Raw genomic sequence first — 20,951 nt, 5'->3', positions numbered from 1 at the left:
TGCATTATTAACCAGCTGTCTAGCCAACTGAGCTAAACCTACAATTATACAGGGCCTTGTTGAGGCCACACCACGAATATTGTCATTCACCTGAAGAAGGAGCAGTGCTCCGAAAGCTAGTGACATCGAAACAAACCTGTTGGACTTTAACCTGGTGTTGTAAGACTTCTTACTGTGCTCACCCCAGTCCAACGCCGGCATCTCCACATCACAAATATTGTGAGCAGTTTTGGTCTCCTTATCTGAGGAAGGATGCTCTTGCTGTCGAGAGAGTGCAGTGAAGGTTTGCCATACTGATTCTTGGGATGACGAGACTGACGTATGAGGAGAGACTGAGTTGACTAGGTTTGTATTTACTGGAGTTCAGAAGAATGAGGTGGGATCTCATAAAAACCTGTAAAATTCTAACAGTTATTTCATGAGACATGAACGTCATACAAATACACGGCCAGATCCTGCCTTATTTTGTTACAATCTACCCTCTCCAAATCCTTTTTTTGCAACTTCTTTATTTCCTGGTCCATATTAAATTGTACCATGTTGTGGTCGCTATCACTAAAATGCTCCCCCACCAACACATCAACCACCTGTCCGGCTTCATTCCCCAGAATTAGGTCCAGCACTGCAATATCCCTTGTTGGATCCTCTACATATTGAGCTAAAAAGTTCTCCTGTATACATTTTACGAACTCTATTCCATCTAAACCCTTAACATAATGGCTATCCCAATTAATTTGGGGAATGTTGAAATCACCTAATATAATTACCCTATTATTATTTTTGCTACCCTCTGCAAATTGCGCACATATTTGCTCCTCAATTTTCTGCTGACTATCTGGGGATCTATAATAAACACTTAGCAACGAGTTGTCCCTTTCTTATTCCTAAGCTCTACCCACAAAGCTTCATTTGATGCCCCCTCCAAAATATTATCTCTCCTTCCTGCAGTAACTGCCTCCTTAACTCATAATGCAATGCCTCCTCCTCTTTTACCGCCTCCTCTGTCTTGCCTGAAGATTCTATATCCTGAGAAGTTGAGCTGCCAATCCTGCCCCTCACCCAACCATGTCTCTGTGAAAGCTATCATATCATAATTACAGAGGTCAATCATCGCCCTCAACTCGTCCTTTTTACCTTTAATACTCTTGACAATAAAATAAAGGCCATCCAGCTTTGACTTAACAAAAGCAAATTACTGCGGATGCTGGAATCTGAAACAAAGCGAAAATGCTGGAAAATCTCAGCGGGTCTGGCAGCATCTGTAGGGAGAGAAAAGAGCGAACGTTTCGAGTCCGATGACTCTTTGTCAAAGCTAACAGACAGAGAAAGTGGGAAATATTTATACTGTGGAGTGAGAATGAAAGATGAGTCATAGCCACAGAAACCCAGGGAAACTGGGTGCGAATAGTCACAGAAACCAAGGGGAAAGAGCGCTAATGGCAGTCCCCAGAGAGGACAAAAGGTGTGAGAGGCCAAACAGCAGAGAAACTAACATCAGAGGATAAACTGTGACAGATGGAGATGTGGGGGAGGGGAAGGCGGAAGCAAAGGGGAGAAGGGGTAAGGATAAGATTGGGGGAGGGGGTTAAATATATATTAAGAAAGACAAGAAAGAAAGAAATGGTAAGAGACAGTTGAAATTATCATAGAATTTACAGTGCAGAAGGAGGCCATTCAGCCCATCGAGTCTGCACCGGCTCCTGGAAAGAGCACCCCACCCAAGGCCAACACCTCCACCCTATCCCCATAACCCAGTAACCCCACCCAACACATAAGGGCAATTTTGGACACTAAGGGCAATTTATCATGGCCAATCCACCTAACCCGCACATCTTTGGACTGTGGGAGGAAACCGGAGCACCCGGAGGAAACCCACGCACACACGGGGAGGATGTGCAGACTCCGCACAGACAGTGACCCAAGCCGGAATCGAACCTGGGACCCTGGAGCTGTGAAGCAATTGTGCTATCCACAAGGCTACCGTGCTGCCCACATGTAATGGGATGAAAACAAATGGGTCTAGGTGGGGTAGAGCGAATCATCTGAAGTTGTTGAATTCGATGTCGAGACCGGAAGGCTGTAGCGTGCCTAACCGGAAGATGAGATGTTGTTCCTCCAGTTTGCGTTGACTTACTTGTCCAGCCTTGGTGGTTGATGGGAAATGTTCAGACTGGAGTCCAGTTACTACTGGTGTACCACAAGGATCTGTTTTGGGGCCACTGCTGTTTGTCATTTTTATAAATGACCTGGAGGAGGGCGTAGAAGGATAGGTGAGTAAATTTGCAGATGACACTAAAGTCGGTGGAGTTGTGGACAGTGCGAAGGATGTTACAAGTTACAGAGGGACATAGATAAGCTGCAGTGCTGGGCTGAGAGGTGGCAAATGGAGTTTAATGCAGAAAAGTGTGAGGTGATTCATTTTGGAAGGAATAACAGGAAGACAGAGTACTGGGCTAATGGTAAGATTCTTGGCAGTGTGGATGAGCAGAGAGATCTCGGTGTCCATGTACATAGATCCCTGAAAGTTGCCACCCAGGTTGAGAGGGTTGTTAAGAAGGCGTACGGTGTGTTAGCTTTTATTGGTAGAGGGATTGAGTTTTGGAGCCATGAGGTCATGTTGCAGCTATACAACACTCTGGTGCGGCCGCATTTGGAGTATTGCGTGCAATTCTGGTCGCCGCATTATAGGAAGGATGTGGAAGCATTGGAAAGGGTGCAGAGGAGATTTACCAGAATGTTGCCTGGTATGGAGGGAAGATCTTATGAGGAAAGGCTGAGGGACTTGAGGCTGTTTTCGTTAGAGAGAAGAAGATTAAGAGGTGACTTAATTGAGGCATACAAGATGATCAGAGGATTGGATAGGGTGGACAGTGAGAGCCTTTTTCCTCGGATGGTGATGTCTAGCACGAGGGGACATACCTTTAAATTGAGGGGAGATAGATATAAGACAGATGTCAGAGGTAGGTTCTTTACTCAGAGAGTACTAAGGGCATGGAAAGCCCTGCCTGCAACAGTAGTGGACTCGCCAACACTAAGCACATTTAAATGGTCATTGGATAGACAGATGGACAATGAGGGAATAGTGTAGATGGGCTTTAGAGTGGTTTCACAGGTCGGCGCAACATCGAGGGCCGAAGGGCCTGTACTGCGCTGTAATGTTCTATGTTCTACTACCTTGAAACGTACTACCGCTGTATTCCCTCTAACCTGATTGTTTTTCTATATTATACTGTGTCCCTATTCTGCGATCAGTGTGCGTCCCGTCCCCCTGCCAAACTAGATTAAACTCTTCCCAACAGCATTGCAAACCCGTCAGCAAGGATGTTATCCTGCTCTGTTTTAGATTAACTTGTACAGGTCCCACCTTCCCCCAAAACAGTCCCAATGGCCCAGTAATCTAAAACCCTCCCTCCTGCATCAACACAAGCCACACATTCACCTGTGCTATTCTCCTATTCCTGTACTCACGAGCACGTGGCACCGGGAATAATCCAGAGATTATAACCCGAGAGGTCCTGCTCCTTAGTCTATTGCCTAACTCTCTGAATTCTTGATGCAAGACTTCATCCCTCTTTCTACCAATGTCATTGGTACCAACATATACCATGACCTCTGCCTTATCACCCTCCCCCTTCAGGATGCCCTGCAGCCGGTGACATCCTGGATCTTGGCCCAGGGAGGCAACAGACCATCCCGGAGTCTTTTTCATGACCACAGAAGCGCCTATCTGTGCCCTGACTATGGAGTCCCTTGTGACCATTGCTTGTCTGCACTTTGACCCTCCCTGCTGAACAACAGAGCCAGCCGTGATGCCACTGCTCTGGCCGCTGCTGTTGTAAAGGATCGATGCACAACATGAGGAAGGAACAAGCTCTGTATCAATTTGTTTGACAAGTACTTCAAAGTGCAGCACGGAAGGAGGCCAATCTGTCCATTGTGCTGCCTCTTTTAACGAGGTTCCTAATAAAACTGTAAAATGTATCCTTTTCAAGCCAATTCCCATTTAAAACGTATTTGCTTGAACTATCCTTTCAGTCAATGCATTACAAGTTAAAACACATTGACACAAAATCTGCCTATCTCCCCTCTGGTCCTTCTGCACAAATCTAGAAATTTCCTCAAGCATTTTATTAACTGGTTTCAACCATTTAAAAAGAACTTGCTCTGAGTGATTCTGGCAAAGTCACAGTGATAACCCTCACTGGCCCTCCCCGGGGGACTCGTGGAGTACGAGTTGCCATGGTAACAGGCAAAGGCCCGTCCAGCTAGAACTTGTTATCTCGCCTTTTAAACACCATCCCAGTCCAGGACTGAGAGTTCCGTGTTGTATGCAGCTTTAATTTTTGCTTAAAATAAATTTGGTTTAACCTTTATCTTTGTGTGTCCCAGAATACTTCAGTTACATTCAACTCCAATCCTGAATTACTCTTGAGAGGGTGGTGGCTGCCTTCTCGGTATTCACCAAGGAGAGGGACATGACGGACGTTGAGGCTAGGGATGGATGTTTAAATACTCTAGGTCAAGTCGGCATAAGGAAGGGGGAAGTTTTGGGTATTCTAAAATGCATTAAAGTGGACAAGTCCCCAGGTCCGGATGGGATCTATCCCAGGTTACTGAGGGAAGCGAGGGACGAAATAGCTGGGGCCTTAACAGATATCTTTGCAGCATCCTTGACCACGGGTGAGATCTGGAGAATTGCTAATTTTGTCCCTTTGTTTAAGAAGGGTGGCAGGGATAATCCAGGGAATTTTAGACCTGTGAGCTTGATGTCAGTGGTAGGCAAACTGTTGGAAAAGATACTGGGGGATAGGATCTATTCACATTTGGAAGAAAATAGACTTATCAGTAATCGGCAGCATGGTTTTGTGCAGGGAAGGTCATGTCTTACAAACCTAATAGAATTCTTTGAGGAAGTGACAAAATTAATTGATGAGGGAAGGGCTGTAGATGTCATATATATGGACTTCAGTAAGGCGTTTGATAAAGTTTCCCATGGCAGGTTGATGGAAAAAGTGAAGTCGTATGGGGTTCAGGGTGTAATCGCTAGATGGATAAAGAACTGGCTGGGCAACAGGAGACAGAGAGTAGTGGTGGAAGGGAATGTCTCAAAATGGAGAAAGGTGACTAGTGGTGTTCCACAGGGATCCGTGCTCGGACCACTGTTGTTTGTTTTATACATAAATGATCTGGAAGATGGTATAGGTGGTCTGATTAGCAAGTTTGCAGATGATACTAAGATTGGTGGAGTTGCAGATAGCGAGGAGGACTGTCAGAGAATACAGCAAAATATAGATAGATTGGAGAGTTGGGCAGAGAAATGGCAGATGGAGTTCAATCCAGGCAAATGCGAGGTGATGCATTTTGGAAGATCTAATTCAAGAGCGGACTATACGGTCAATGGAAGAGTCCTGGGGAAAATTGATGTGAATTGAAAAGAGAGATCTGGGAGTTAAGGTCCATTGTACCCTGAAGGTGGCAACGTAGGTCGATAGAGTGGTCAAGAAGGCATACAGCATGCTTTCCTTCATCGGACGGGGCATTGAGTACAAGAGTCGGCAGGTTATGTTACAGTTGTATAGGACCTTGGTTAGGCCACATTTGGAATACTGCATGCAGTTCTGGTCGCCACATTACCAGAAGGATGTGGATGCTTTAGAGAGGGTGCAGAGGAGGTTCACCAGGATGTTGCCTGGTATGAGGGTGCTAGCTATGAAGAAAGGTTGAGTAGATTAGGATTTTTTTCATTGGAAAGACGGAGGTTGAGGGGGGACCTGATTTAGATCTACAAAATTATGAGAGGTATGGACAAGGTGGATAGCAACAAGCTTTTTCCAAGAGTGGGGGTGTCAATTACAAGGGGTCACAATTTCAAGGGGAGAGGGGGAAAGTTTAAGGGAGATGTGCGTGGAAAGTTTTTACACAGAGGGTGGTGGTTGCCTGGAACGCCTTGCCAGCGGAGGTGGTAGAGGCGGGCACGATAGCATCATTTAAGATGCATCTAGACAGATATATGAATGGGCACAGAGGGAAGTAGATACTTGGAAAATAGAAGACAGGTTTAGATAAAGGATCTGGATCGGCGCAGGCTTGGAGGGCCGAAGGGCCTGTTCCTGTGCTGTAATTTTCTTTGTTCTTTGTTCTCGAACTACTTGTATCCACCAGGAACCCAATATAAGGACCAAATAGTGATCCCAAGCCTGCATTTAGTCTCAGACCAGCTCAGCAATTGGCTATCTCAGCATTTGTTGTGCTATTAAGGAATGTCACCCAAGGCTGACAGACCAATCATAGGATCGGCAGTTTTGACAGCTACAACAGGAGAGATGGGTGCTCCTGAAGAGGTTGACGACAAGGAGAATACTTTTTAAAATATAAATTTAGGGGGCGGGATTCTCCACTGTCCGACGCTGAAATCGCAGTCGGCCGGAGAATCCATGTTGGCACCGAAATCGGGGGCTGCGCCGCTTTGGGATGCTTCGCCCCTTCAAAACGTACTCTAGGAGTCCTCCGTACGTCATCCGGACAGCCTCAGGACATTATCTGAGGACCCCCCCCCCCCGCGATGCCTGTCCCCGATGGGCTGGGTTCCCGAGGGTGTCGGTCACTCATGCTATTTTCTGTCGGGAAATCGGCGTGGCAGCGAGTCCAGCGCCGCCACAGTCGGGAGAGAGCTGATCCATGGGCAGGGGGGCTTTGACAGGGGCTGGGGACGCTGGTGGGGGTGGTCCAGGGGTGGCATGCCTGGCCAAAGTGGGGGGCACTATTTTGTGGCCGGCTCCATGTTGCACGGTGCTGCCGCTGCAGGCCGCCGCTGTACGCATGTGCAGCCACGTACCTGGCAATTTTCCGGCCTTATGGGCAGCTAGAGCCGGGTGCTCTGCGCTGCGTGCCTGCTAGCCCCCCACCAGACGGAGTATCAGTGGCCGTTTTGCCCCGTTTTTTCAGTCGTAAAACGCCACCATTCCCACGCCGGTGTCAGGACATAGTCTCCAAATCGGAGAATTCAGCCCAGAGTATCCATTCTTTCATTCCAGTAAGGTGCAACTCAGCGTGCCAATTCACCTACCTTGCACATCTTTGGGTTGTGGGGGTGAGACCCATGCTGACACTAGGAGAATGTGGAATCTCCACACGGACAGTGATCTGGGGCTGGATTGAACCTGGGTCATCAGCGCCATGAGGCAGCAGTGCTAACCATTGCGTCACCTGCCGCCCAGACAAGGAGGATACCCCTACATGGTGAGACTCTCAGGGATATGGATCGTGTTACGATCCCATTTGATGTTACTACTGGCAGGAAAGTTGCAGATTAAATCCTGGCTCAAAAGACTGTAACTTTTACTTTTATTTAGATAACGAGGATGAACACAGTCATAGGACTGTAGTTAGCTATTAACAACAGAAAAAAAATTATTAAATATGAAACATTTGACTGTAATACAAAACTCATTCACCCCCACTTATTTTCACAGATGTATGCAGATTTTAAGGCTCACACAGATTATAAAATATATCTTATGCTATAATATTTTCAGTAAATACACAGTCCCCTGTAACCTAACAGGTTAACTGTAGTCAGACACCCAACTCTGAAACTAAGCACCAGATGCCATCCAACCGAACTTCTATAGATTTCTCCTTAAGTCCCCCCCCCCCCCCCCCCGATGGTTATCACACAACTGTTTACAAACTGTACTCTTGAAAAGACACACCTTAGAATATTCTTTCAAACAATACGAACCCTCAGCTGTTTCCAGCAAGGATCCGCTTCTAGGATTTCCAACTTTCCTTTCAGCATTCCTTCGTCCGGAATTACCACATTCACTCAAGCTTCCACAAAATCTCACAGGTTTCCAGCCACCAAGACTATATATTGCCTCACATGCTGTACTCAGGTCACCAAACTGAGGATTGCTTCAGGTACCTGGCTTCTCTCGAGCCAACTTCACCAGGTCTGCACTTTTCAGCCCTGACTTTAACTTCAATGAACAGTACCTTGTTCAACTTTCAGTTCCCTTTTGATTTAAATCTTCTTGCAACTTTTGTTTTCATTCCTGGATTCATAGAACTCACTGTTCTTTAGTTTCTGGGACTTATTTCTTGCCCATTAGGGCAGCATTGTGGTTAGCACAATTGCTTCACAGCTCTAGGGTCCCAGGTCCGATTCCCGGCTGGGTCACTGTCTGTGCGGAGAATGCATGTTCTCCCCGTGTGTGCGTGGGTTTCCTCCGGGTGCTCCGGTTTCCTCCCACAGTCCAAAGATGTGCGGGTTAGGTGGATTGGCCATGTTAAATTATTCTTAGTGTCCAAAAAATGTTAAGTGGATGTTATTGGGTTACGGGCATAGGGTAGATACGTGGGCTTAGGTGCTCTTTGCAAGGACCGGTGCAGACTCGATGGGCCAAATGGCCTCCTTCTGCACTGTAAATTCGATGACTATTACTTCATTGTTCTGCTTTGCTTCTGGCAGAGCTGTGAGAGCTGCTTTCCCTTTCACTACCTAGCTGACTTGGGTCCAGTTAAAACTAAACTCCAAAATTCTTCCTCACCTAAAGGTTGCTAAGCAACAGTTCAGTCTTTCTTTGAGCTGTTGCTTGTTTTTCACAATGTAAACTCCCTCAACAATGCAGGCGTGGTCTGAAGTTAAACCAAAACCCCATACTTGCAAACATCTTTGTTTAACATAAATATGTTTTACCCTTTCTTACACACAAACACTAAATTACACTCACCTAACTTTATTTCTAATATCCAACATTACAAACATAAATTCCGAAAGCTACCTCTGCTTCCTCAAAATAGAAATGAAAAATTGTGAGCGTCCAGCCTGGGAGGAGCATTTTGTGTTTGTGGGTGTGTGTCAGAGTGCAGTGCGAGTCTATCTGCAGTGTGAGTGTCAGTGTGTGGTGGGTCTGTCTGCAGTGGGTGTGTGTCAGAGTGCAGTGCGAGTCTATCTGCAGTGTGAGTGTCAGTGTGTGGTGGGTCTGTCTGCAGTGGGTGTGTGTCAGAGTGCAGTGCGAGTCTATCTGCAGTGTGAGTGTCAGTGTGTGGTGGGTCTGTCTGCAGTGAGTGTGTGGCAGCAGGCGGCGAGGGACTGATCAGGTGTTGTAGATGCTTTTGACTTGATGATCATAGATGGTGAAGAGGCTTTGAGCAGCCAGGAAACATGTTACTTGTTGCAAAGTACCCAGCAACTATCCATGGTGACATCGAAGGCCAGGTGGAGATGATTGGGCTTTTCATGTTCAAAGGCACACATACATGAATGTTATTTTTTCACTTGTAAACTCTAGCCTGTTAAGGTCCAGAGCCCTGCTATTTTCTGGCTCCGTTTTCTAAATACTGGCATTGTAGGCAGTCCAGAGAAGGTTGATGCCTGGTATGGGGAGGTTTTCTCATGAGGACAGGTTGAGTAGGTTGGGCTGTGCTCATTGGAACTTAGAAGAATGAGAGGTGACCTTATTGAGACATATCGGATTCTCAGGGAGCTTGACAGGGTAGATTCTGAGAAGTTGTTTTCTCTTGTGGGAGAGTCGAGGATTAGAGGACATAATCAAAGAATAAACGGTTGCCCATTTCAGACAGAGATGAGGAGGAATTTCTTCTCGAAGGGTAGTGAATCTGTGGAATTCTTTACCGCAGATAACTGTAAAGGCTTGGTCGTTAAGTATGTTCAAGGCCGAGTTAGGCAGAATGTTAATCAGTAAGAAAATCAAGGGTTATGGGGTAAGGTAGGAAAGTTGATGTTGAAGATTGTATCAGATCGCCATCATCTCATTGAATGGTGGAGCAGACTCGATGGGCTGTGTGGCCTGCTTCTGCTCCTATGGTCATTCATTAGCAGAGGATTGTTAATGGGCATTGTGTATTGCTCAGGGATTGGTCCCACCACCACCTTTTATGTTAACGTCACTGATGAAGTAGTTGAAGATGGTTGGATTGAAGAACTCCTTCGATTATATCCTGAGATCGAATGATGGATTTTCTGTGTGTGACAAACTGAGCTGGATTTTCCCATCGGGACCCCAATATCAGGACCAAGCTGTGGTCCTGAGGAGCGAGACTGGGCATCGCGCTCCCAATATCAGGGCCAAGCTGTGGTCCTGAGTAGTGAGATTGGGCATCGCGCCCCCAATATCAGGACCAAGCTGTGGTCCTGAGGAGCGAGACTGGGCATCGCGCCCCCAATATCAGGACCAAGCTGTGGTCCTGAGTAGTGAGATTGGGCATCGCGCCCCCAATATCAGGACCAAGCTGTGGTCCTGAGGAGCGAGACTGGGCATCGCGCCCCCAGTATCAGGACCAAGCTGTGGTCCTGAGTAGTGAGATTGGGCATCGCGCCCCCAATATCAGGACCAAGCTGTGGTCCTGAGGAGCGTGACTGGGCATCGCGCTCCCAATATCAGGGCCAAGCTGTGGTCCTGAGTAGTGAGATTGGGCATCGCGCCCCCAATATCAGGACCAAGCTGTGGTCCTGAGGAGCGAGACTGGGCATCGCGCCCCCAATATCAGGACCAAGCTGTGGTCCTGAGGAGCGAGACTGGGCATCGCGCCCCCAATATCAGGACCAAGCTGTGGTCCTGAGTAGTGAGATTGGGCATCGCGCCCCCAATATCAGGACCAAGCTGTGGTCCTGAGTAGTGAGATTGGGCATCGCGCCCCCAATATCAGGACCAAGCTGTGGTCCTGAGTAGTGAGATTGGCTCAGCTACCTCCTGGGAGGTGGGACTCCTAATTGGCTGCTTTTGCACTCCCCTTCCTTTTCAGGAGAGTGGGATGGCTCCTGATGCTGCCAGCCGAATCTCGTACCGCTGTTGACTAATCTTCCTGCTCCTAATGTCAGATTTACATTTGTTTTCATTGCTTGCAGATATGAAGGACGATTTGAACTCCCAGACAACCTGAAATCCTTGTTCCGGCCGGTGGCAATGATGGTGCCTGATTACGAGCTCATCGCAGAAATCATGCTGTTCTCCGAGGGCTTCAAGTCAGCCAAGTCTCTCTCTGGGAAGATTGTTGATGTCTATCAGCTGGCCAGCAAACAGCTATCCCAACAGGTAAGAGATCAATCTTCTGTAACTAATCATCTGAAAGATTATTGAAGCTCTTTCACTGCAGGACTTTTGTAATTGTGAAATTACAGAATTGACAACACATACACAATTGATTAAATCTATTTTTGCGCATCAATGATGTAAGGTAACGTGGCCATAGTCCCAGATGACCATCGGCTGCTTTCCCCTTTGAGGGGGAGAGCTGACTGTTGGTGATTAAACCTGAGGATCGCCACACCTCAGGCGAGGGGCAAGGTTGAGAAGGCGGGGTCTTCATGAATAACCTCAGCCGGTAGGGGAATTGAACCTGCGCTGCTGGCCTTGTTCTGCATCACAAATCAGCTGTCCAGCCAACTGAGCTAAACCGGTCCCCACATCGATTATATTAAATCTGTGGTTGGCATCAAAGGTTCTGTAGCTCAGTCAACGACAGCACCAATCAGTTTACTGAAGAACATCTTTGCAGCACCGCCATTCAAATTCATTGGAATATCCAGTGTGACCAGGAGGTCAGGAACATCACAGCTGTGACGTCTGTGCTGACCTGGACTTATTGGACTGTGCTTCTGTTCGGCTAGGGAAATCAGCTGGGGGGTGGTCAGGGAGGGATGCTCTATTCCTGGTCACTTCCCAACACCCCTGCTGGATCGAGTGCCTTTGTGCACACATCAGGTGAGGGCATGATCAGGCCTGCCTGTGATGACTTTCGAAGCGTAGCAGTCAGTGACTAGGTTCACAAGGTAAACGGTTCATCATGAGGGTTTGCAATCAAACACGCTGCCATGACTTTTCCAATTCAGATGCAGACGATTCACAAGGAAAGGAGAGTTAGGATGGGAAAGAAAGTCTTGTTCAGGGATTGTGCAATTAATCTGCTCACGTTAACTCTACTTCTCGTTAACTCTACTTCTCGTTAACTCTATTTCTCGTTAACTCTATTTCTCGTTAACTCTATTTCTCATTAACTCTACTTCTCCCTCCATGGATGCAGCCTGACTTGCTGAGTTTCTCCAGGTTTCTCTCCTTTTCCTCACCAGGGAATCTGAGTTGAAGCCGAAAGGTCTTTCTAAGGGGCTGGTTTAGCACAGGGCTAAATCGCTGGCTTAGCACAGGGCTAAATTGCTGGCTTTTAAAGCAGACCAAGGCAGGCCAGCAGCACGGTTCAATTCCCGTAACAGCCTCCCCGAACAGGCGCCGGAATGTGGCGACTAGGGGCTTTTCACAGTAACTTCATTTGAAGCCTACTTGTGACAATAAGTGATTTTCATTTCATTTTTCATTTCATTTCAATAATGAGTGATTTTGCAACATATCTGAGTAATGTCCAACTCACAGCAGCTAATTGCAGTGTGATCTGTATTGTAGGGTCATATAGAAACATAGAAAATAGAAGCAGCTGGAGGCCGTTTGACCCTTCGAATCTGCTCCACCGTTCATTATGATCATGGCTGATCATCAAACTCAATCAAATCCCGCTTTCCCCACATATAATGTGATCCCCTTCGCCCTAAGTGCTATTTCTAACTGTTTCTTGAAACCACACAATGTTTTGGCCTCAACTACTTCCTGTGGTAATGAATTCTACAGGCTCACCACTCTCATCTCTGTCCTGTATCTTCAGACTGTGACCCCTGGTTTTGGACACACCCACCATCGGGAACATCCTTCCTGCATCTACCCTGTCCAGTCCTGTTAGAATTTTATAGGCCCCTATGAGATCCCCCCTCATTCTTTTGAACTCCAGTGAATACAATCCTAACCGATTCAATCTCTCCTCATACGTCAGACCTGCCATCCCAGGAATCAGTCTGGTAAACATTCGCTGCACTCTCTCTAGAGCAAGAACATCCTTCCTCAAATGAGACCAAAACTGCACACGAGTATGGCATCAAGAGCTCGAGCTAAACTGGAGTCAATGGGAATCGGGGAAAACTCTCTGCTGGTTGGAGTCATATCTGGCACACAGGAGGATGGTTGTGGTGGTTGGAGGTCAATCATTTCAACTCCAAGACATCACTGCAGGAGTTCCTCAGGGGAGTGTCCGAGGCCCAACCATCTTCAGCTGCTTCATCAGCGACCTCCCTTCCATCAAAGGTCAGAAGTAGGATGCGGATGACTGCTCAATGTTCAGCACCATTCTCAACTCCTCAGATAGTGAAGCAGTCCATGTCCAAATGCAGCAAGACCAGGACAATATCCAGGCTTGGGCTGACAAGTGGCAAGTTACATTCGCGCCACCTATTGCCATTCAATGGCATTACCATCGCTGTTGCTTCACAGCGCCAGGGACCTGGGTTTGATTCCTAGCTTGGGTCACTGTCTGTGTGAAGTCTGCACGTTCTCCCCGTATCTGTGTGGGTTTCCTCCGGGTGCTCCCACTGTCCAAAGACGTGCAGGTTAGGTGGATTGGCCATGCTAAGTTGCCCTTAGTGTCTAAAAGAGTTGGGTGGGGTTACTGGGTTACGGGGTTAGGGTGGAGGTGTGGGTTTAAGTGGGGTGCTCTTTCCAGGGTCCGATGTGGACTCAATGGGCCGGATGGCCTCCTTCTGCACTGTAAATTCTATGATTCGATGAATCCCCCACAATCAACATCTTGGGGGTTACCATTTATCAGAAACGAAACTGGACAAGCCACATTAATACTATCACTACCAGGGCAGGTCAGAGGCTAGAAATATTACGGCAAGTAACTCACCTCCTGACCCTGCAAAGCCTGTCCACCATTAACAAGGCACAAGTCAGGAGTGTCATGGAATAATCTCCACTTGCCTGGATGAGTGCAGTTCCAACATTCAACACCATCCAGGACAAAGCAGCCCACCTGATGGTCCCGTTTCCACAAACATTCAAACCCTCCACCACCGACGAACAGTGGCAGTTGTGTGTACCATCTACAAGATGAACTGCAGTAACTCACCAAGCTTTCTTAGACAACACCTTCCAAACCCACCATCTAGAAGGACAAAAGCATCAGATACCTGAGAACCCCACCACCTGAAGGTTCCCCTCAGCCCCTCCACAGGGGCTGGTTTAGCACAGTGGGCTAAACAGCTGGCTTGTAAAGCAGAACAAGGCCAGCAGCGTGGGTTCAATTGCCGTACCAGCCTCCCTGAACAGGCGCCGGAATGTGGCGACTAGGGGCTTTTCACAGTAACTTCATTTGAAGCCTAATTGTGACAATAAGCGATTTTCATTTTCAAGTCACTCACCACCCTGACTTGGAAATATATCGCAGTTCCTTCACTGACACTCGGGCAACATCCTGGAACTCTCTCCCTAACAGCACAGTGGGTGTACCTACACCTCAGGGACTGCAGCGGTTCAAGAAGGTAACTCACCCCCACCTTCTGAAGGGCAACTAGAGATGGGCAATAAATGCTGGTCGAACCAGCGACACCCACATCACATAAATGAATTTAAAAAAGCAATATTCCAGGTGTGGCCTCACCAAGACCCTGTATAATTGCCCTTTTAGCTCAGTTGGCTAGACAGCTGGTTTGTGATGCAAAGTGAGGCCAGCAGGGCGGGTTCAATTCCCGTACTGGCTGAGGTTATTCATGAAGGCTCTGCCTTCTCAACCCTGCCTGAGGTGTAGCGATCTTCAGGTGGAACCACCACCAGTTAGCTCTCCCCGTCATAGGGGATAGTAGCTCTGGTTATCTGGGACTATGGTGACTTTAACTTTCCCTGCATAATTGCAGCAAGATATCCCTGCTCCTGTATTCGAATCCTTTCGCAATGAAGGCCAGAACACCATTTGCCTTCTTTACCGCCTGCTGTACCTACATGCTTATCTTCAGTGACTGGTGTACGAGGATACCCAGGTCTCTTTGCAAGTTCCCCTCTCCTAATTTATGGCCATTCATTCTTTTTTTTTTAATTTAGAGTACCCAATTCTTTTTTTCCAATTAAGGGGCAATTTAGCGCGGCCAATCCACCTACCCTGCACATCTTTGGGTTGTGGGGGTGAAACCCACGCAGAAACGGGGAGAATGTGCAAACTCCGCACAGACAGTGATCCGGGGCCGGGATCGAACTCGGGTCATCGGCGATGGCCTTCGAATAATAGTCTTCCTCCTCGTTTTTGCTACCAAAGTGAATAACTTCGCATTCATTCAAATTATATTGCATCTGCCATTCATTTGCCCACTCAACTTGTCAAAATCACACTGAAAGACCTCTGCATCCTCCTCACAGCTCACTCTCCCACCCAACTTGGTATCATCTGCAAATTTGGAGATATTACATTTTGTTCCCTCATCTAAATCATTAATATATATTGTCCTCTGGCTTTCTACTGCCTGCTCAAGTACAATGCCTATTTTCTCAATGCGCTATCTTCACTGGTTTCCTCCCTTAGCCTTTGCACCATTGGCTTCTCATTCTCATGGGCTGCACGGTAGCACAGTGGTTAGCACTGTTGATTCACAACGCCAGGGTCCCAGGTTCGATTCCCGGCTTGGGTCACTGTCTGTCTGGCATTTGCACGTTGTCCCCGTGTCTGCGTGGGGTTCCTCCGGGTGCTCTGGTTTCCTCCCACAAGTCCCGAAAGACGTGCTGTTAGGTAATTTGGACATTCTGAATTCTCCCTCTGTGACCCGAACAGGCGCCGGAATGTGGCGACTAGGGGCTTTTCACAGTAACTTCATTGCAGTGTTAATGTAAGTCTATTTGTGACAATAATAAAGATTATTGTTGATTATTATTCTCGATGATTTGATCTTATTTCTTCATATTAGCTCTCCTCTGAGTTTCCTGATGACCCTTAATCTCACTCTTCATGTAAACTCCCCATCTCACTTGGCCTCGCAATCCCCACAGTGGTAATCAAGGATAAGACCATCTCTAATCCATTCCTTATATTGCTCTTCACCAGCAAGCTCCCCCTGCCCAAACAAACCGTACTTCGTCTCCATCTGCTCCGGAAAAAAGTTCTCCATCAATTAATTTAGAACTGCACTCTCAAATTCCCATTTGTCTAGCTTTTGGTTCTCTCGCCATAACATTTCTGCTGTGACTGACCACCTCATACCCACCTTCAACGCTCTAGTGCCTATGAAACCAATTATTCTCTCCCACCCTGGCTGTTCCTCTGATATGACCCGTATCTCCATTTCCCTTTACCTTGGAGGAATGAATAGATATGGCTGAATAGATTCTGCACTGTAAATTCTATGATCTATGGCAGTCAACTGGTTTAGCCATTCACTGCCACATCTGGCTGGACCACATAAAACTGGTCATAATTGTAGAATCACCCTGGAATGCGAACCATCTTCTCAAACATCTCTCCCATATCTCCTCACCTCCAACAGCAAGTGCGAGGAGCTCATGGATTTCTTTGTCATCAAGATTTGTCAGCTGCATCTACCACATCCTTCATTTCCTCGAGCTCCATTGGGCCAAACTTCACTTAAGATTCTCGCCTGATTCTATTCTAGAAAGCAAAATGACGAAGATTAGAAATAGAGCAATCGTTACTCATTTTTATATTAATTCACAATGTTTCACATTACAAGAAACACTTCCTAACACAACAATCACAGTTTTAATCTGTGTCTGTATGAATCCGCATTTAATGCTCCCCAACGTGCAAACAATTAATATACAATTAAAAGCTGGCCCTGAACTAATTTCCTTCTTTAGTTTCTCTCCTATCTCTCTTCATGCCCTCTCTCAGCTCACCTTGTTCATGAGACCAAACTCTTGCTCTCTCTCTCTACCTTATGCACACTAGACTACTGACCACACAACTGTCCTCTTAGCCCCATGTCAGCTGATGTTTGAACGATTGTCTTTCTTTAGGTTTTGCCTTTCCATCCGACATCATCCCTCTCTCGCAACGAACAAACCTTAATCTCTCTGTTCTTGCAAACTACCACCCCATCCCCAATCTCCCTTGCCACCTCCCAACCTTCAGCATGACTGGAAGATCCCGCTGGCAGAAAGTGCTGAAGACTACCGCCCATTGTGTTCCACCCCACCACAAATTCTGTTCCGTTACCACAGACTCCATCCCTCTCCTTGACGACTGTTTGAGACTGAACCAAACTGATCAAAACCTTGGTGTCATATTTGACTCTGAGATCAACTTTCAACTACATATCTGCACAGTCACTAAATCTGCCTATTCCAACCTCTGTAACATTCCCCCGTCTCTGCCCCTGTCTAATCTCTTCTGTCGCTCAAACTGTTACCACCAGCTTGACCATTCCTTTTTAAAAATATTTTTATTCTCCTCCTTTTTCATCATATTTACAACCACAAATAATTAACAATAACAACAAATACAATGGCGATCCCCTCGCCAACAATCCCCTCATCCCACCCACCCTCAAACAACTCCCATCATTTCGAATACAAAATATCAATAAAAAAGAATCATCATTAATTTAAACATTCCACCCCCCCCCCCCCCCCGCCCCCCCACTAATGTTCGATGTCATCCAATTCATGAAAATGCATGATGACCAAGGCCCATGAGTTGTAGAGCCCGTCCATCCTTCCCCTCAACTCAAACTTTACTTTCTCAAGTGTTAAGAACTCCAGCAGGCCTCCCCCCCCCCCCCCCCCCCCCCCCCCGCCGCCACACCGAGGCACAGGGCAGGGAAGCCGACCCCCCCCACCCCCCCGCCGCCACACCGAGGCACAGAGCAGGGAAGCTGACCCCCCCCCCCCCCGCCGCCACACCGAGGCACAGAGCAGGGAAGCCGACCCCCCCCCCCCCCCCCCGCCACACCGAGGCACAGGGCAGGGAAGCCGACCCCCCCCCCCCCCCCCCCCGCCACACCGAGGCACAGGGCAGGGAAGCCAACCCCCCCCCCCCCCGCCGCCACACCGAGGCACAGGGCAGGGAAGCCGACCCCCCCCCCCGCCACACCAAGGCACAGGGCAGGGAAGCCGACCCACCCCCCCCCCCGCCACACCGAGGCACAGGGCAGGGAAGCCCCCCCCCCCCGCGCCACACCGAGGCACAGGGCAGGGAAGCCGACCCCCCCCGCCACACCGAGGCACAGGGCAGGGAAGCCGACCCCCCCCCCCCCCCGCCACACCGAGGCACAGGGCAGGGAAGCCGACCCCCCCCCCGCCACACCGAGGCACAGGGCAGGGAAGCCGACCCACCTCCCCCCCCGCCACACCGAGGCACAGGGCAGGGAAGCCGACCCCCCCCCCCCCCCCCCGCCACACCGAGGCACAGGGCAGGGAAGCCCCCCCCCCCCGCCACACCGAGGCACAGGGCAGGGAAGCCGACCCCCCCCCCCCCCCCGCCACACCGAGGCACAGGGCAGGGAAGCCCCCCCCCCCGCCACACCGAGGCACAGGGCATTGAAGCCGACCCCCCCCCCCCGCCACACCGAGGCACAGGGCAGGGAAGCCCCCCCCCCCCGCGACACCGAGGCACAGGGCAGGGAACCCCCCCCTCCCCCGCCGCCACACCGAGGCACAGGGCAGGGAAGCCGACCCCCCCCCGCCACACCGAGGCACAGGGCAGGGAAGCCGACCCCCTCCCGCCACACCGAGGCACAGGGCAGGGAAGCCCCCCCCCCCCGCCACACCGAGGCACAGGGCAGGGAAGCCCCCCCCCGCCACACCGAGGCACAGGGCAGGGAAGCCGACCCGCCCCCCCCCCCGCCACACCGAGGCACAGGGCAGGGAAGCCCCCCCCCCCCGCCACACCGAGGCACAGGGCAGGGAAGCCGACCCCACCCCACCCCCCCCGCCACACCGAGGCACAGGGCAGGGAAGCCGACCCCCCCCCCCCCCCAACAGAATCCACCTTCGTGCACAGCTTGACCATTCTAATGCGCTCCTTGCAGCTCCCACATTCTACCCTCTGTATAGTGAGGCCGTCCCAAACCCTACTCTTACAGTTCAAGCTTGGATCAAATGTCATTCAGCCATCACTGCTCACTGCCCGATGCTGGCTCACAGTTAACATCACAAGATTAAAATTCTCCTTGTTCTCAAATCCCTCCATGGGTTCATTCTCCCCTACCTCTGCAATCCCCTCCACCCCAATAACCTACACAATACCTGTGCTCATCTAATTTTGTCCTCTTGACCATCCCCAATTTTATTTTCACCACCATTTCTGTCTCTGCCTCCAGTTGCCTCAGACCTGAGCTCCTAAATGTCTCTGGCTTTCTACCTTGCTTTCCTTCATTCAGACTGTCATTAAAACAAACTTCCACGAGCACGGTTTTGACAGTCTGCTCTCAGATCTCTTTCTGTGGTTCAGTGTTATATATTCTGTTTTATAACCCAGGACAAAGCAGCCTGCATGATCGGCACCATGTTCATCATCTTAAACATTTACTGCCGCTATCACTGATGGACAGTGGCTAGTCACGCACCATCCTGAATGGTAACTATATCACCATTCTTCACTGTGGGTGCATCTGCACCATGTGGATGCAGCAGTTTAGGAAGGCAGCTCACCAGTGGGTGTATCTTCACCACATGGACTGCTGCGGTTTAGGAAGGCAGCTCACCAGTGGGTGTATCTGCACCATGTGGACTGCAGCGGTTTAGGAAGGTAGCTCACCAGTGGGTGTACCTTCACCACGTGGACTGCAGCGGTTTAGGAAGGCAGCTCACCAGTGGGTGTATCTGCACCACGTGGACTGCAGCGGTTTAGGAAGGCAGCTCACCAGTGGGTGTACCTTCACCACGTGGACTGCAGCGGTTTAGGAAGGCAGCTCACCAGTGGGTGTATCTGCACCACGTGGACTGCAGCGGTTTAGGAAGGAGCTTATTCAAAAATTGATGGAAAATTTTATTACTTTAAAGGTGCCAAGTTATTGTCACTGAAGTGTCTATCTCTGAACTCGTCACCCACTCTCTTACCCTGTCTCCATAGGACCATTATGATTTTGGAATGAGGTCTATAAAGTCTGTGTTAGTGATGGCAGGACAGAAGAAGAGAGCAGTTGAGATTGAGTAAGTATACTGATGAGGAGCTGTTTGATGAGATGATGCTGCCGATTATCTCAACAGCATTAATTACAATAGAACTGTATCATTCCAATTCTGAGTTTACTTTAATTAGACTTTGGGTGCGATTTAAATAACTGGGACCAAAATCCCAGAGCGAGCGCATTTAGCCACCTGTTTCCCGGCGCTCGCAGTGCCATCAAACATGATGCCATAAAACAGCCCTCACTTTATAGCGGGCCTCCGCGTGGAGCGTGCAGCCGGGGCCGCACCGGGCCCCGTTCTGTGCACTGAGGAGCTCTGCTCGCCAGAACTCCTCAGTGCTACGAGAGATAAGAATGACATTTTCAAATGGCGTCCCGATCTCTAGAGGCCCCGAAGTTATCTCAACACCCCCAAGCCCCAATGCACTATCGCGCCCCACCCCACACCCGCCAACACCCACGCAGGGCACCCCTGGTCCGATCACCACCATGTTAAAAATGCCAACTTGGCACCCTGGCAGTGCCCTTGCCAACTGGCAGTGTCATCTGGGTACCTTGGCTGTGCCAGGCTAGCACACAGATGGCACTGCTGGGTTCCAAGGCTTGCAGTGCCACGGGACCAATGTGGCACCAGCTGTGGCACCCATTTGGCAAGCACCTAGAGGCCTTCAATCCTCAGGGAGACCCCCTTGAGAGCCGTTCCTGCTGGTCCCCGTTTGTGGAGACCAGTACTGAACGGCGCTCGCCCAAGGTCTCCGAGGCGAATGAGATAGATCCTACGCCTCGGCAATCTGCACATTAAAGTGAGACTAGCTGGGTGAGATTTACATCACAACGCCTCGCGAGGTTGCGTTAGATGCCGGGAGTGGGATCTCCCGGCTTCTGTCGGCCATGCTGCGCAGCGGCAAGCTGCTTTTCAGGCGCCATGTGGCCGTATAACCGCGCCCAGTATGTTGAGAATGAGACAGCGTAGGGGGGC

The 20,951-nt window shown here is 49.2% G+C and overlaps 1 protein-coding gene across 1 annotated transcript in view; it reads left to right on the top strand.

The window, feature by feature from the left end:
• The window catches only part of LOC140411509 (dynein axonemal heavy chain 6-like), a 1,703,852-nt gene that overhangs the window by 766,377 nt on the left and 916,524 nt on the right, over positions 1-20,951 (top strand). The window contains exons 34-35 of the mRNA XM_072500595.1: positions 10,871-11,057; positions 19,915-19,994. Of these exons, the coding sequence (XP_072356696.1) occupies positions 10,871-11,057; positions 19,915-19,994 (267 nt within the window). The remainder of the gene's footprint in view (positions 1-10,870; positions 11,058-19,914; positions 19,995-20,951) is intronic.

This window comes from Scyliorhinus torazame, chromosome 4 (genome assembly GCF_047496885.1).
Source record: "Scyliorhinus torazame isolate Kashiwa2021f chromosome 4, sScyTor2.1, whole genome shotgun sequence".
NCBI classification, from domain to species: domain Eukaryota; kingdom Metazoa; phylum Chordata; class Chondrichthyes; order Carcharhiniformes; family Scyliorhinidae; genus Scyliorhinus; species Scyliorhinus torazame.
The sequence above is the reverse complement of the archived record's forward strand: the minus strand, read 5'-3'. Positions and strand labels throughout refer to the sequence as shown.